The sequence below is a fragment of the Cyprinodon tularosa genome, unplaced genomic scaffold (genome assembly GCF_016077235.1).
Source record: "Cyprinodon tularosa strain WSP-4 unplaced genomic scaffold, ASM1607723v1 ctg289, whole genome shotgun sequence".
NCBI lineage: Eukaryota > Metazoa > Chordata > Actinopteri > Cyprinodontiformes > Cyprinodontidae > Cyprinodon > Cyprinodon tularosa.
Genome location: NW_024038995.1, coordinates 586,785 through 602,927, shown reverse-complemented (window position 1 = coordinate 602,927; position 16,143 = coordinate 586,785). Strand labels below are relative to the sequence as shown.

Sequence of the window (16,143 nt, the reverse complement as noted above, 5' to 3'; positions counted from 1 at the left end):
GATCCAAATCTGTAACCGTGTGAATTCTGCAAGCTTGAGCCAAAAGCCCTTCTGCAGCCAGGTTTTTCTGCCATTGTTAGAGTGGATTAAGTGATAAACAGTGGCTGCTCATCTCTTTTGTAAAGCATTAACATCCATGCAACCTTCAAGAACTCTGCTGAAATTAATTGGTACTCCTCTTAAATAACATTACCAGAAATAGCAGCATGAAACAAAATAATAATTTAATTACATTCTATACATTTTTAACCCACTAAGAAAACTCTTAGCAATACATAGACTGAATAACTTTGCCTGGTTTTAGTGGCAGATGTTGGTTTGCTCTGAGTTTTCGGTCTGAAAAGGAATTAAACCACTCACAAAAGTAAAATGTTAATAAACTTATTAATTAACTTGCACCAAATATGTACAGGCATAGAAACAGCAAAAAACAGGATAAGCCTGGCTTTAGATCAAACGGCTAGGTTATTTTTGGTTCTTGCCCTTAAATGGTGGGAGATTTCATTGGCTGTAAAGATGGCTCCTCCAAATGGTTCTTCCTTGTTTCTCCAAATCTAATTATGCTGACCGCCTGTTAGTGACTACTGCTACTGACAATAACATGTCAGAATTAATAAAGGATCCTATAAGTTTTCAACAACAGTCCAAAACATTTGAAGGGTTGATATTCTTATTCCACAAAGCAGCACACACGATAAAAAGGGTTGCCCTTGAGCAAACAACAGCTCTTACAGAACATGTTTCAAGGAACTGAGAAAAGATTAAAAAAAAAACCTGCTTACACTGTGCAAACATTCATTCTTGCAGAAAAAGTGCCATCAGAAACATTACAAACACAAAGTTCAAAGTTCTTTCACCGACCACGCATTACTTCCACATTTACATTTTAGATATTTACAGTTTTTAAACAAGTATGTGAACACCTCTCAGTTCCAGTATTGCTGTCTGTTTAAGTCAGCATATAAACAATATACAGCAGAAGACAAAACTGTGTGCTTTGTTCTTTTTTACCCCCCCTCCCGAGACCATTTTGCATCCATTAAAGTGTGTAACTGGCTGCTAGTGCAGTGTGAAGTCCTGAGGCATGGTCAGACAACTGTCTGCAGCCTCTTCTTAGATAAACAGCAGCAGATCATCCCAACAGGCCTCCAGTTACATGAAAAAGTCTTTAGAGTTTTCTCCAGAGACGTTTTGGGCATCAGTCTGGTTGTTGTAATGGAAATCTTGGCTGTCTTCCTGTTTGGCTCCCTTGACTTCACGACTTCTATACGTCTCTTTTCTCCTGTAGAGGATTCTGGCAGTTATGGCGAAGACGCTCACAATCACAAAGATCACAACTGCAATGACACCTGCAGAACAGAGAGCATTGTTGGTATGTGCATCCAGCACAGATTATACTGACATACAAATATCTGAAGCATACCTACAGTTGTCATAATAATATAATCTATTTCTTGGGATTCTTTAAACAAACTTTGTGCTTTGTGACTATAATGCTATTTCGGTAAAGTTCTCTCTAACTTGTTAAAAGCTGAAGATAAGAACGTTCCTTCATGGTTTAGACATCAAGCTGAAAAATCTAAGTACGGGGATAAGATGACAGCAAGGTTTTTCATCCTGAATTGTTTGTTTTTATGGAAAAAAATTAACTCTACTTTATTTATGCACAATGGTAATATAGTAGCTTTGATAACTAGCATATAAAATGACATCATTAAATGTCTGAAGCAAGCTAGGCAAGCAGTTCCAGGCCACATTGGTGTTGCATATAAAAACTTTGCATCTGCTGACATATCGTTGTTTTCATTTCAGCAGGCCAGTCATTTTTATGTACTTAGGGATAAGAGCAAAGTTTAAAAAAAGAAAAACTATTATGAATTTTTATGCTCCTAAGGAGACAATCTATCTGTAAAGAGAAAGATTTAATGACATCATAGTCATGGCAGCGCCTGGTGGCAGCGACCAGTTATGGCAACAGAATACAAACTATGCCATTCAGAACGCTACAAATGTACAATGCTTATATTTAATCACTGCTGCACTTTAAAAAATGTTATTTAGGCCCCGTCCACACGAAGTCAAAACGAACACGAAACGCTGATATTTTCCAAAACGTTTGCCGTAAAGACGGAGACGTAAAATAAATGTGAGCGTCCACACGAATGCATGAAAACGCTGCAAAATGTATGCCAGGCCTGTAAGTGGCGCTGTGGTGCCAAAGCAAAAATAAGCGACGAAATGTTGGGCATGCGCACTAATATTTATACATGGTTGCCCTGCGGGTCTATTTTCGTGGTTAAGTCAAATTCAGGTGCTGAACTATGTCGTCGATATTGCTCTGTTCTTCCTGGAGATATTCCAGAAGAAGAAGATTCTGTTGTAAGCCCGACAGCAGGGTGAGTAGCATTAGCAGCAACGGCGCCATTGTTGTTGTGATACTGGTCGCGCATGCGTGTTTAGAGGCGACGCTATGACGCATGCGTGTAAAAAAAAATATGCGGTTAGAGCGTAAAGATGGAAACGCAAAAACGGCGTTTCGAAATCTTCCCACTCTGAAGGCTGAATAAAAAAAAGATCGTTTACAGACCCCCGAAACGCCGGCTTCGTGTGGATGAGAGGCTGGTTTGGTGAAAAATCTGTGCGTTTAGGCCAGGGTTCGGCTTCGTGTGGACGGGGCCTTAAATTTAAATTTTGTATTGGATATATATATATATTAAAAAAAAGGAGTCTAAGTCTACAAAGAATAAACATTCAATCAAAAAAGTTTCCAATCTTTACAGGAGTGTACATCCAAGGCAATTGATGTCAGGATCAGATCTGCAGAATCCCAAAGGCTCTCTCCTAGAGGCATCAGTTCACATGTTCTTTAAGGTTCAGTATAGAACATTTTGAAAAAAGTCTGACTTATAGAACAAAGTTATTTGGATAAATGAGAGCGAGTAGATATTTTTACCTTTAGGTGGACATGATCTAGCCCTATAATGCCAAATGTATCATATTTGATACATACGGTTTCTGAAATGTTTTGCTTCTGACACCTTTTGCATAATTTAATGGTAAAAACTTTGCTCAAAATCCTATTGTCAGTTTTGTTTTATTCTTGGATCGGGCTTTAAAGGGTTAAATATAAGCTTGTTGTACAGCTATAGAAACGTCAGGTTTGCTGGTTCACATTTTACCTGGATATTTTACTATAGTTCTGTTTCCATAGAATTTAATGTGAATTTCAAGCAAACTTGTCAGAAAAGAAGACATTCTATTCAATGTTATGCAAATTACCGAGATGATACAAAGTTTAATGTTATACGTTTAGGTTACGCTTGGCTATTATAAACAGGATGCAAAGGTAACAAGTCAATAACCAGCTCAAGTTTGTATAAATACTTTTGTTTGTAAATTCAGTCAGTTCATTTAAATGTAAATGTTAGCATCAGACAGTTTAAAATGTGCATAAAAAAAATGCTTAAGGAATCTTTTGGTAATTTAAACTTGAAACCCTTCTAATATAGAAATAAAGGCCATTAAAGCCCTGAAAAAAAAAAAAAGAAATGAAAAGAACGGCACTGCATCAACAATCTATCTTAATGTTAATTGCTTTTCTTAATTAAAAAGGCTGCTGCTGAGCAGATATCATCATTTATCAAGTGTTTCTGAGTACAGAGGGCCTCATACTCTCCACGCTGCTTTGTACAGTGCTTAACCTTCACACTCATGTTGCTTATAAAACCACAAACCAACCATGACAAAATTTATGTAACATCATAGATGCTGAACGGCATAAAATGAACTTGAGCCAATAACTGTTTTTCTGCTGGCTAAACTGAATGATTTATATTTTTATAGAACATGAGGATTTTATTCTGTAAAATCACCTTAACGTGTTTCTTCTATTCCAGAAATTTACAGGAAGAGAAGGACCAATCAAGATCCACACAGGATTTTAAAGTGACACTGACTTTCAGAGTCCCTAACTAGCCTTTCATGTTAGGGCGAGTTAAAGCAGGTTTCTGCAGGATTTGCTTTGTAGCTCATTTTCAGCACCTTTCAGTAAAATAAACCCATATTTGTACCAAATAGTCTAGAGTCATGTATGGAGGGGCTTCTTCCAAGCTAGAACAAGGAGGCAATGAGGTGATGTTGTAAAAAGCAGAGATGGACAAAGTTACTCAACAGTGAAGGATGAAATGAGAGAAAACAAATGCTGCAAGAGATGCTTCTATGAAACTCTGGATATAAGAATTTAGTTCAGCAGATTTTCCATTTTATCTTGGTCTACAAATTGATCTACTATGTGTTTTCTACCCTGGAAGTTAGATTTTAATTCAGTTCCAAGTGGTTAAGCTGCATGATGTTCTCACTCTAGAAATAAAATCTGACCTATTTTTTTTTTTTTCTTCAGTAAAAACTGAAACTGGGCACCCGAAGTTGCTGCTATTTTGCAGGAGATGAATTAAAATAAACCGAATGAATATTCCAACAGTAAGTTCCAATTCTGCCCCCCTGGTTGTGATACTGTTCTGCCTCTGAACCACTGATCCCTGTCAGACCTGTTTTTAAAGCCTGCAAGAATTTCTCCCTTACAAACTCCTGGTTATTCTATGGAGCAGTTCTCATCTGTGAACCTCCATCATTGAGGAACCAAATTCAGGATCCTAATCAATCCTCGGATTCAGAAAAGGTTAGTAGCTTTCAGTTTGAATTCCTCTAATTCCCTGAGTTGCTGAACCGCCGCTAACCCGATCCCTCTGCCCATAATGGCTCCTGTGCCTGTTTGAATTTTATTAAACCATCAGTTGTGCAAGGCTAAATGTTGGGTCTCCAGAACCTTTTTGTTGCAAAATTTGTCAAAAAGATTATTATATATAAAATTAGTAGATCAAATTTTAATTAATTTTATTGGAGCATGGTAATTTTATCTAACAAACATTTGATAATACAGTGCTGTTTGGAAGCACTTCCCTCCTTTTCATATTCATGCTATTGCTTAGTAAAGATAATCAATCAATAATATTAGACAAAGATAACCAGAGTTAGAAATAAGGAGTTAATAAGGAGTTTTAGTATAAAGGTTATACTATAAAGGAAAACTGCATTGCAATGAATGACGTCTGTCTGTAAAATGCGTACCGCCTACATGTTGAATCGTGATCAGTCATCAACCAGAGGTTTGTGAGAAGTTAAGTTCAGTTTCTCCAACCGCTTAAATCTAAGTGAGATTCTGTAATATATAGTCCTAAAAAGGGTTTCATTTCTTAAAATCCTCCCATGTGGTTGAACAGTATCTTTTTTTTAATGGAATTTTTTGTGACCAGGAATGACAAGCATCCATCCATCCATCTTCAGGTTGGCACTGGAGCTGGGGCCTATCTCCAACTGTCTATGGACGTTAGGCGGGGTACACCCTGAACAGGTCCCCAGTCCATTACAGATAATCACTACCCAATAAAGCAGTTATTTTTAACTATTTACACTGGTTATCTTTGACTGCAAGAAACAATATTTTGATGATCTTAAATACTTATGATTAAAAACACTACCAGAAAAAATCTCTATGGTCTTTTCACATCACTGTGAACCAAATCCAGATATGGCATCATACTCTACTGGAGAGGGACCCACGTAGGTTACATTTAGGCTAACATGGACACAGATTATTGACTTCAGTCTAGCTCATCATCATCTGCAGGCAGCTTTTTGGGGGCCAAGCTTTTTGAAAAGGATATGATAAAACTGATACAATGCTAAAAAATGTTACACAAGTTACACAAGTAGCAATGGAATGCAAATGGAGAGTGCAGCAATGCAGCGGTGCAGAAAAAAAACACTAATATCAGCCTAAAACATTGACCGGCCAATGTATCGGTCTACCTTTATATCCTACTGGGATGACAAAACATGGGAATAATTAGTGTAAATGTTTTAAGATCATTTTGGTAAATACTCAAATAAAATTAGCTAGAGTGGCTTTTATGAAAGAAATAAATGAAACCTGAGATTTCAGGGTGAACAGAAAATTATTCTACAAAAAGATCATATTTAACAACTCATGAACTGTATTGAGTCCTTTAGTAAATCTACCCGGGTGGTCTCAGCATGTCTCGGTTAAATCATTTCTTCTTGCCCTGCAGCCTGTTTGTTCGACTAACTGTTAAGACTTTTACACAGTCAGGTCCTTCACTTTGACTCATTTCTTCAACTTTCCTCTAATTGGATTCTCAGAATATGTCTGAAATCATTTCTTACTGGATCGTCATGGTTTTAAAACTTTAACACATTTAAAGATTACAGAGGAAAAAAGTTTCTGTAGGGGGTTCAGCTTTAATTAGTTTTACGGTCATTGTGTTCTGAGTGCCAGTTACAGATTTATACCATTTTAACTGACTTTAACAATTCCGATATTTATTTTGTTTCGATTCAAGAAAAGGAATATATTTTTATCCTTTTAAAATATCTCATCACTAATGCAGGACTGTTTCTCACAGATGATGGACGGAGTAGACGGTATGATAGGGAGAAAAAGAAACATCCTTTTTACACATAACATACCTCCAATCAAAGCTGAGTCCCTCTTCATGGCATTAACAAGAGGTTGACCAGAACCCACAGAACCAGACTGGTCTGCAGCGGAGAGAAAATGGGTACAAAGGAAAGGAGGAGAGACATGAAAGAACAATGAGAAGAAACAAGATTAATAATGCACAAAATAAAACTTAAAAGCATTGAAGGCAAATAACAGGATTTTTAAAGCGAGGAAACAGAGTTTTGTCATTAAATTGAATTAGACAAGGAGGCAGAAATACCAGCAGAAATAAATAGGAGTGGTCCAAATCCTCTTCAGGGTAATTTTTACAGAAACCAGCTATATAATTAGCTCATAACACAGCCTTAGAAAACAGAGCAATAGACAAGCAAGGACTCAATAAAGGAGAAATCAGAACATTTTTGTCTAGGTCTTCATGTAATAATGACCTATATCACATGAAAAAACCTTTGAATTTAAAAAATGAATACCTATTAAATACAGAAACCACAAAAACTATTTCATTAAGTTATTGAATTTGTCAATATTTAAAAATAGAAACACAAACTATTGAAGTTGGAAAAAAGTTTATCCGCGTTAATAATTTCATCAAAGATTTACAAACATATGTTAAAATCATGCAGAAAATATTACTTTAAATCAAGAAAGCCTAATAAAATCTAAATTGTATTATAACATTTATTAGTAGAGGTAACGTAATACTAATATAACAATAAGTTTGAAAATACATTTAGTACAAGTGAATACATTTGAAAACTCTTATTAAATACCTCAAACTAAACACTCTCAGCATTTAGACAATTTTAAAATGCTTTTAAAGTAATAGAAAACATGAATAAATTATCTTCTAAATAGTTTCTTTCATGTTCAAAATGAAGTATACGTGCTTTACAGTCTTTCTTTGAGGATTTGAAGGAAGTCCTTTCATTGCTTTTACTAATGTAAACCTGCTGGTCTGTTTGCTGCCTGTCAGGCCATATATTGCTAGCCTGACGTAGTCCGACTCAATTCTAGGTAGAATATGAGTCTGATACTGCTCCATAGAGCTGTGATTATGGTTGTGTTTCGAACGAACCAGGAAAAAAAAAATGCCTCTGCACTCAATTGGATAGACCTACAACCAATAAGAGCAACGGAGTGCGTGACGTATGTTAAGCGAGGCATAGTTGTTGTCCACAAAAATCAAAGCGTGCAGTTGCACGCCTAGAATAAGAAGATGAGACTTGATCGCGTTTCTCTGTTCCTCTTTTTAAATGAATTTGCTGTCGATATCTTCTAGAACAGACCTAATAGCAGAATCTACTCACCTAAACTCTCCAGCGGCAGCCATTATTGTTGTCACCCAAGCGCGCATTGGTCACGTGGTTGATTACATTACTGTTGGTCATCTGTCCATCATCGTATAAAGCCCGCCCTGACAATTTGATTGGATCGCCTGACAGTGGGCGATAATACTCGCGCTACTATGGAGCAGAGCCAGACCGAACTTCCCCGACCTCAAACTTTGTGGGCGGGACTAAGTTCGGAATGGCACCCAGGCTAATATATTGCATAAAATATTCGGATTAAGGAAAAAATTCATAATTGATCAGTTTCATATAAATCAACAGTTGGGTGGTTGGAATCTGGACAATAATCCCAAAGAGACACCAACACTGGTAAAGGTTTAAACTCATAATTCTATCAATAGCTTGTGCATTATGCTTAAAGTCTAGTAAGTAAAAATAATTGAGTATATAAATGCTTGTTTCTTAAGAAGACATTTTACCAAACACTTGTGGGAATTAATGCATATATATTTGGCTTAAATGTATAATTTTTATTCTGTGCAGCTCAAATATTATCCTCAATTACTTGTTTACCCCGTTTATCTTGTAAATTGTACCATAATTCCAAACTTAAAATTCTTATGCTATGTTGATCACTGAAAAAGCTTTTCTGGGATCAGAGCTTAAAGATCTCCAAGAACATTAAAATATTTTTTGAGAAATATTCTTTTGTTGTTTTCACAGTAAATATTAATGCTCTGCTCTTCTGCTGATAACTTAAACACCATCTGTGAATCAAAAGAGCATATGGCTGGGCAATTATTTTCAGAACAAGGAAATGGGCCTGTGCTTGTTTATGAAACATATTTACAGCTGTGGCCTGAGGATATAAATTCAACATTAAGCTCCAACTGAGGCCCATCTGCCTCCAATCATGTATGTCTGGATCCAGATCAGAAACTACAAAGTTTTCTTTAGCATTGTGTTTACTCCTCTGTAAGTGAAAACTATCGACTATAACCCTCTAATTGTGTCATCAAAATAAATATTAACAACTCCGTCCAATCGTTCATCCTACATGTTTATCAGCTTTTACAGCAACACTTTCTTCCTCAGTGTTTCAGCTGAACGAGAAACAGATTTTAACAGTATTGCGATTTTGATCTCAACTACTACTGGAGTTGTAAAAAGGGTAAAATTCTGGTGTTCTGGACCTAAGCGCAGACAGAGGAAGCATGGTGAGTTTTAAAATTCAATGCAAATATAGTTGCTGGTAAACGGGGAAACTGACAGGGAGAGATGCAGCAAAAACTACAAACCCAATCAATACTGACAACTACTGTATGACCCACAATGATGAAGGCTTCAGAAATGGAGAAAACAGGTGCAGACAACGGCAAAAGCAATGAGGCACAGGTGAACAGAATCTACTGGATAAAAGAGTCTTTGGTTGATGAAGAAATTATTATAAAGAGGGAAAATTGCAAGGAAGAAGCTAAGAGAACCTATTTAAAGAAATAAGAGAACAAAAACACAAAACCAACTAAATACAGATGTAAAAAAAACGAGAAAAAAACTGGCAAAAGTAAGAAAACAGAATATGGCAAGCTATAACTTACCAACTCAAAACCAATACTAACCTGCAGATCCTGACACAAACAGTTTAAAAGACATGTTATCTTCTCTTTCTGGCAAGTATTTATCTGATGTTCAGGGTGTAAGTATTTTGGAGCAGCAGATCAGTGATTTAGCTTAAGTGTGTCTTCTTGTTTGTCCTTACCAGAGAGAAAAAATATAAAGTGGCTCAAACAGGTTGTTGCTGCACACCAAACATGCAGAGCATGAAGGCAGCCTGGAGGTTGGGTTGGGAAATTCATTAAGAAACGAGGAAGGAAAACTATGTGGGACCCACTGAGTCATATTGTACCTTGAATGTGCTGCTATACCGCAGTTCAATGAAGGCCATCTGGTTGTTTGCACATGCTCTCTCCACATAAAAAAAACGAATGGACAACAAAACAGTTGTAAGTCCATCACCCAGCGCGCCAATTTTAGGAGCAACATGTGCACCGTTGGTGTGCCTGGGTCTATTAAGTCTTTGCAACACAGGAAGTCCCATAGGTTTCATTGATGGATCTAAATCAAGTAGTCAAATTGTGTTGCATTATGGGATGTGTAGTTTAATTAGCAAAAAAAATAAAAAGTGTTATTCCATTTGATTAAATAAATAAAGAGAGAGCACGCATGTATGGAGGATAAAAAGTGCCAAAATTAAATAAATAAATTCAGCATTAAATAAATAATTAAATGTGTCAATAATTAATTAAATGTGGAATTAAATAAATAAATGTGTCATTCATTAATTAAAACCACGTCACTAATATAAAGTGCCACAATTAAATAAATAAATACAGTGAATCCATTAAAAGAATCTGTCAAACTCACCCATCAAAGTTAGGGGGCGGGGTTAACGCGAATCGAGTCTCTGTAATCGATTTGCTTCGCCTTAATGTGCAGGGTGACCAATCAGGTGTTAGATAACCGCCCCCTAACTTTGATGGGTGAGTTTGACAGATTCTTTTAATGGTTTCGATGCACTGCGACACAGGACCATGAAATAATTAAATGCACACTGAAATAATTATATATATTTTTTTTATAAAATGAAGACGTATTTTATTTAATTAATGACACATTTATATATTTAATTCCTTATTTATTTAATGAATTACACATTTAATTAACTGTTTATCGCTGTATTTATTTATTTAATTCCTCATTTAATTAATTATTGACACATTTAATTATTTATTTAATGCTGTATTTATTTATTTAATTTTGGCACTTTTTATCCCCCCCATGTAAGGAGGCCTTTTCCTCTTCGCGGCCAACCAAGGTTCTAATTCGACCTGTGGTGCTTTGCCGCATGTCTCTCCCCTCTCTCATACCCCCTTCTCCTGTCAGTCTACTGTTGAAAAAAAAACATCGACGAGTGCCAAAAAAAAAAAAAAGAGAATTATTACAGGATGCAAATGTAAGGTGGGTTGAATGTGGCCTGCAGACCTTAAAGTTATCTTTCTAATAGTGAGAATCCTTGTAATCATCTCTTGTGTTACCCAAGTGACAGTCATCCTGTTACCTGATAGGTGGCGTGTGTTCTCAGCCGAGTAGGGATTGGCTGAAACTGATGAGCCGCAGTTGGACCGGACGAGAGGTCCGAGGACTTGGACAGGGCTTGTTTCCGAGTGCAGCAGAGCTGCTTTCAGAGGGGTGATGGATTTAAACTGAACCACTGACAGGCAGCCTGTGAAACCAAGAGATCCCAGACGGGCCAGATCCGGATCCAAGTCATCCAAATCTGAGGATTCAAAAAAGATTTTCACAATGTTTGAAACTCCTTTGGCCTATAATAAAAAAATGCACAAACAAGTAAACAGACTCTGTTTCACTTCATGCTGTTTCCAGAGCTCATCGATTCATTTTATTACTCACATTAGTTCATAAAAACATTCAAATCAGCTGACAGGCTATCAAACATCCAGCGTGAACTCTGCATCCATTATTCCATGAGACAAATCTTCCCTCTCTGCCATTATCTGTTGATTTTACTGACTCAGGCCCCCTCCATCTTTTATCTGCCCTCCCTCGCAGCAGCATAAACAGCAGCTGTTAGAGCCGACATGGCGGCTATAAACAGCTGCATCAGTGTCTGATCAGATGACTGAGAGCTGACTGCTACCTGAACACATCTGCATGTTGATGAGGGCAGCAGGAAACATTTCAGCAGTGTTTTAGCTGCTACTCTGCTCGCTACATCACCTCTCTCCATCTCTTCAGGTCTCCCTGTGTTCTTTCCGGCTCCATTAGTTAGCCTGATGGATGATGAGCTTAGAAGGAAACGACAGAAAATTCAGCTCACTGCTGCTTTTTCTGATGCTGATTTGACTCTGCTTGCTCTCGCTCAAGAGCTGAGATGGTGGGTCACATTCGGACATGACAGGGTTCAACCAAACTGTACAACACCAAGTTTTGAGTTAGATCAATCTGATATATGCTTTGCTGAATGAGGGGTTGTGTTTGTTTTTTTTTTACAAAAATGATGGAGTAAGGCTCCATCATTTTTCTCCATCAGGCTGTAAGGCTCATATCGATTCAGACTAGAGACTGACACGGGAGTGGATTTTCACTCCTGTCCCGTCCCACTCCCACAGAAAAAAATTGTGTCCCGTCCCGATCCCGGGCCAGAGTAGAAATCTAAATCCTGTCCCATCCCACTCCTGGTGAAATTACTCCCACTCCCATCCTGCACCCATTCAGAATGACTCCCACTTCTGCGCCACTCCCATTCTTGTTGTTTTTGAGCGCGGGTGAAAAACTCAGAACGGAAGCACTGTTGGTTTTTGGGTCATGTAGTTTTGAAGACTCGTATTATAGTGTAGGCTTCTAGGAAAAAAACTACAAAATGGCGGCGCCAGTACTGGATTTTTTTCTTTCTATTTTATTTTTTGGCATCGATCCTAGTTTTTTTTAGTTACTATTGGTTTGCTCCTGCTCCCATCTGCTCCCGTTAATGTTTAATCCAGTACCGTCCAAATCACGTGATCATTACTAATACTTACTCCCATCCCACAGGAATCCCACGGGAATCCCGTGACCCGTGGGATTCCCGAAAAAATGTCAGTCTCTAATTCAGACCCCATGAGCCAATAAAGCGGAGAAGCACCTCTTGAAATCTCAGTCACAGATCATTTGTTTTGCATATCTAAATACCAGACTTGCTGCAAATGTTTAATGCAAATTAGTTTGAGTTTATCATCAGATTTTATACCGGACTTTGACTAGACCATTAATGGCACATGCATTACACACAAATCCTCTTGCATTGTAGCTCTGGCTGGCATTAGGGCAAAAGATGAAGCTCCATCCCAGTTTCAGGATTTTTGCAGCCTATCAGGACTCCCTCCACTGTGTTTCATTAGATTATTAAATTCTATAAAAGACATGCATGCCTACAGCATGATGCTGCTGGCTTTAAACCTGGCTGTTAGGTTTTTCTGTTCTCCATTATGCTCTCTTTCCAACATTTTCTCTTATAAAGCTCTGATGCCTTAACAGAGTAGCTGTATTTTTACTGATATTGAAGCAGAAGAAATCAGGTTACTGCTCCATCTTCCCTTGAAGTCTGAATATGTTTCACTCCAAATCTAATTTGGTATCTTGTCAGATCTGGACTTGAGCTGCTGTTTCTCATGCATAACTTGGTCAAATATACCACAATTATGTTGGGAGAAAATTAGTTTATGAGTTCTGAGTATAAGTAATTTTCTTCTATAGGAACACGAAATGTCCTTGTGAAGTTTATTTTAAACCTATTCAGTAAATCAACCATAAAAGTGTCTAATCTCATGCCTGGCTGATCTGCGGAGAAGAACCAAGCTCTGTTAGTACAATTCATACCTACAGCATATGTCAGAGTTTAACTGAGTAGGGTTGATTCAATAAAAAAGCAGCTAAGAACAGCTACGATCAGCAATGACAGATCGTTGCTCTGTCAAATCAACCAGAAAAACAATCCTCTAAGCAGATTAAAAGTTTTTCAGGTTTTCTACATTATTTGCTGAAATTTAGCTAATTTTGACATTCATTTGAAGTTCAGCGTGGAACCATTTACTTAAAACTTAAATTCTATTTAATCCTGTTGATTTTTTGATTTTAACCTATTACTGTCTGAAATTTGGAATGATGTAAAGAAGGTTATTTGTGTTTTATTCAGTTTATGTTGTTGGTTTGCTTCATTTAAACAAAGAATAGTGGTTAAAATAGGACTGACATGATGAGCTACTGATTGGATGGATGGATGGATGGATGGATGGATGGATGGATGGATGGATGGATGGATGGATGGATGGATGGATGGATGGATGGATGGATGGATGAATTAATGAATGGATGGCTGGATGAACAAATGGATAAATGGATGGATGGATAGATGGATGGATGGATGGGTGGATGGATGAATGGATGATGAACAGATGGGTGAATGGATGGATGAATGAATGGGTGGATGATGGATGGATGGATGGATGGAAGGATGCATAAATGGGTGGGTGATGGATGGATGGATGGATGGATGGATGAACAAATGGTTAAATGGATGGATGAATGGATTGATGTATGGATAAATAAATGCATTGGTGGATGGATGATGAACGGATGGGTGAATGGATAGATGGATGGGTGGATGATGGATGGATGAATGGATGAATGGGTGTATGATGGATGGATGAATGGGTGGATGATGGATGGATGGATGGATGAATGGGTGGATAATGGATGGATGAATGGGTGGATGAATGGGTGGATGATGGATGGATGGATGCATGAATGGGTGGATAATGGATGGATGAATGGGTGGATGAATGGGTGGATGATGGATGGATGGATGGATAAATGGGTGGATGGATGGATGGATAAATGGGTGGATGGATGGATAAATGGGTGGATGATGGATGGATGAATGGGTGGATGATGGATGGATGGATGGATGGATGGATGGATGGATAAATGGGTGGATGGATGGATGGATAAATGGGTGGATGATGGATGGATGAATGGGTGGATGATGGATGGATTGATGGATGGGTGGATGATGGATGGATGGATGGATGGGTGGGTGGATGATGGATGGATGGATGGTTGGATGGGTGGATGATGGATGGATGAATGGGTGGATGGATGGATGGATGGATGGATAAATGGGTGGATGATGGATGGATGGATGGATAAATGGGTGGATGATGGATGGATGAATGGGTGGATGATGGATGGATGAATGGATGGATGATGGATGGATGGATGGATGGATGGATGGATGGATGGGTGGATGATGGATGGATGAATGGGTGGATGGATGGATGGATGGATGGATGGATAAATGGGTGGATGATGGATGGATGGATGGATAAATGGGTGGATGATGGATGGATGGATGGATAAATGGGTGGATGATGGATGGATGAATGGGTGGATGATGGTAACCTTAATATTCCCATTACACCCTTGGTTCTGCAGACTCATGTTCAGGTATATAATAGTTCTGTATTTGCTTTGTATACATGCAATGAGATCCAAAAGGCTTGGCTGGAAATTTTTGGTAAAAATTCACATATTAAGTGGTAGATCCATCGTACCTCCTTTGTGTGATTCATTTTCATCTGAATTTGACTTAAATTCAACATGGAGAGGCTTCGTGGTGGTGCAGTTTTTACCTCTGTATTGCATTGTATTAAAAATGTCCTGGGTTCAATACCACCTTAGGAGCTTTCTGCATGGAGTTTGAATCTTCTCCCTGTAAATTGTGGGTATTCTGGCCTCCTCCCATAGTCCAAAAACATGATTGTTAGGGTTATTGGTGTCTCTAAACCAGCCTTAAGGGAGTATGGGTGTTCTCACTGTTTCTTCTCAGCACAGTGTCTGAGCAGATCTCTCTCCTTGCAGCATGTCTAAGTTCAATTGTCTGATTGGTCAGGATTGGGATAGGCATTGCTAGATAGGAGAAGTAGCGAGGATTTGTCCCCTTTGTTTAGGTAAGACCTACAAATCGGTAAACAAACTGTGTTTCCTGATTTATAGACCAGATAATGAGGCTGTAAAAAGCACTTCCAAGGTAACGATTTGTACTTCAACACAAAATTCAGATCTTTATAAGAAACGCAGAAGAAGTCTATTGGTTTGAAGCTGGAAAACCTATAGAAAGTTAAAGTGAAAAATATGCAGGGTCTCTGCTTTCAAATTCTTTTAATCTTCTATAGAAAACCCTTTCAGCCTGATCTTCTTTTATCAAATATCTACCTTCCTATTTAAGAAAATATTTTACCATAGTTAGCCTAAAAAAATGTGACTGAAAAATGGAATACACATCCAAAAGACAAAAACTATAAAAAGCTAATATTTCACCCCAAAATACTATAATAAAGTCTGGCTTCTTGGAAGGAAAATACAAATACTGCAAAATTAGGTTAAAGTCTGTAGCACTCTTGAAAAACACTTTTAAATAATTTAGGCAACAAAATCTGAAAATGAAACTAGATTTTCACTATGTCTCGTTGATCAACAGAAATATAATAAAAGCAAGGTAATACAAGATTCATAGCCTCGAATTGGTAAGGATTGATTAATTTCTACTTTCTGTTTTGGCCTCAGACTTTTCTACCAAATCCTTTGAATCAGTCCTGGAGATAACATCTATATTAACTGAAGGAGAAACAAGGCCAAACAGCCCAGAGACGTTATTCTAATAAGTCAAAGAGCCTCTTAACTAAACACACAGTGTTC

The 16,143-nt window shown here is 37.8% G+C and overlaps 1 protein-coding gene across 1 annotated transcript in view; it reads right to left on the bottom strand.

Annotated features, from left to right (window-relative positions):
• Positions 1-199: 199 nt before the first annotated feature.
• LOC119787137 (contactin-associated protein-like 4) overlaps positions 200-16,143 on the bottom strand; it is a 170,395-nt gene continuing 154,451 nt past the window's right edge. Inside the window, exons 22-24 of the mRNA XM_038290781.1 lie at positions 10,949-11,167; positions 6,547-6,618; positions 200-1,349 (exon numbers count right to left, since the gene is read on the bottom strand). Coding sequence (XP_038146709.1) covers positions 1,153-1,349; positions 6,547-6,618; positions 10,949-11,167 — 488 coding nt within the window. The 3' untranslated portion in view covers positions 200-1,152. The remainder of the gene's footprint in view (positions 1,350-6,546; positions 6,619-10,948; positions 11,168-16,143) is intronic.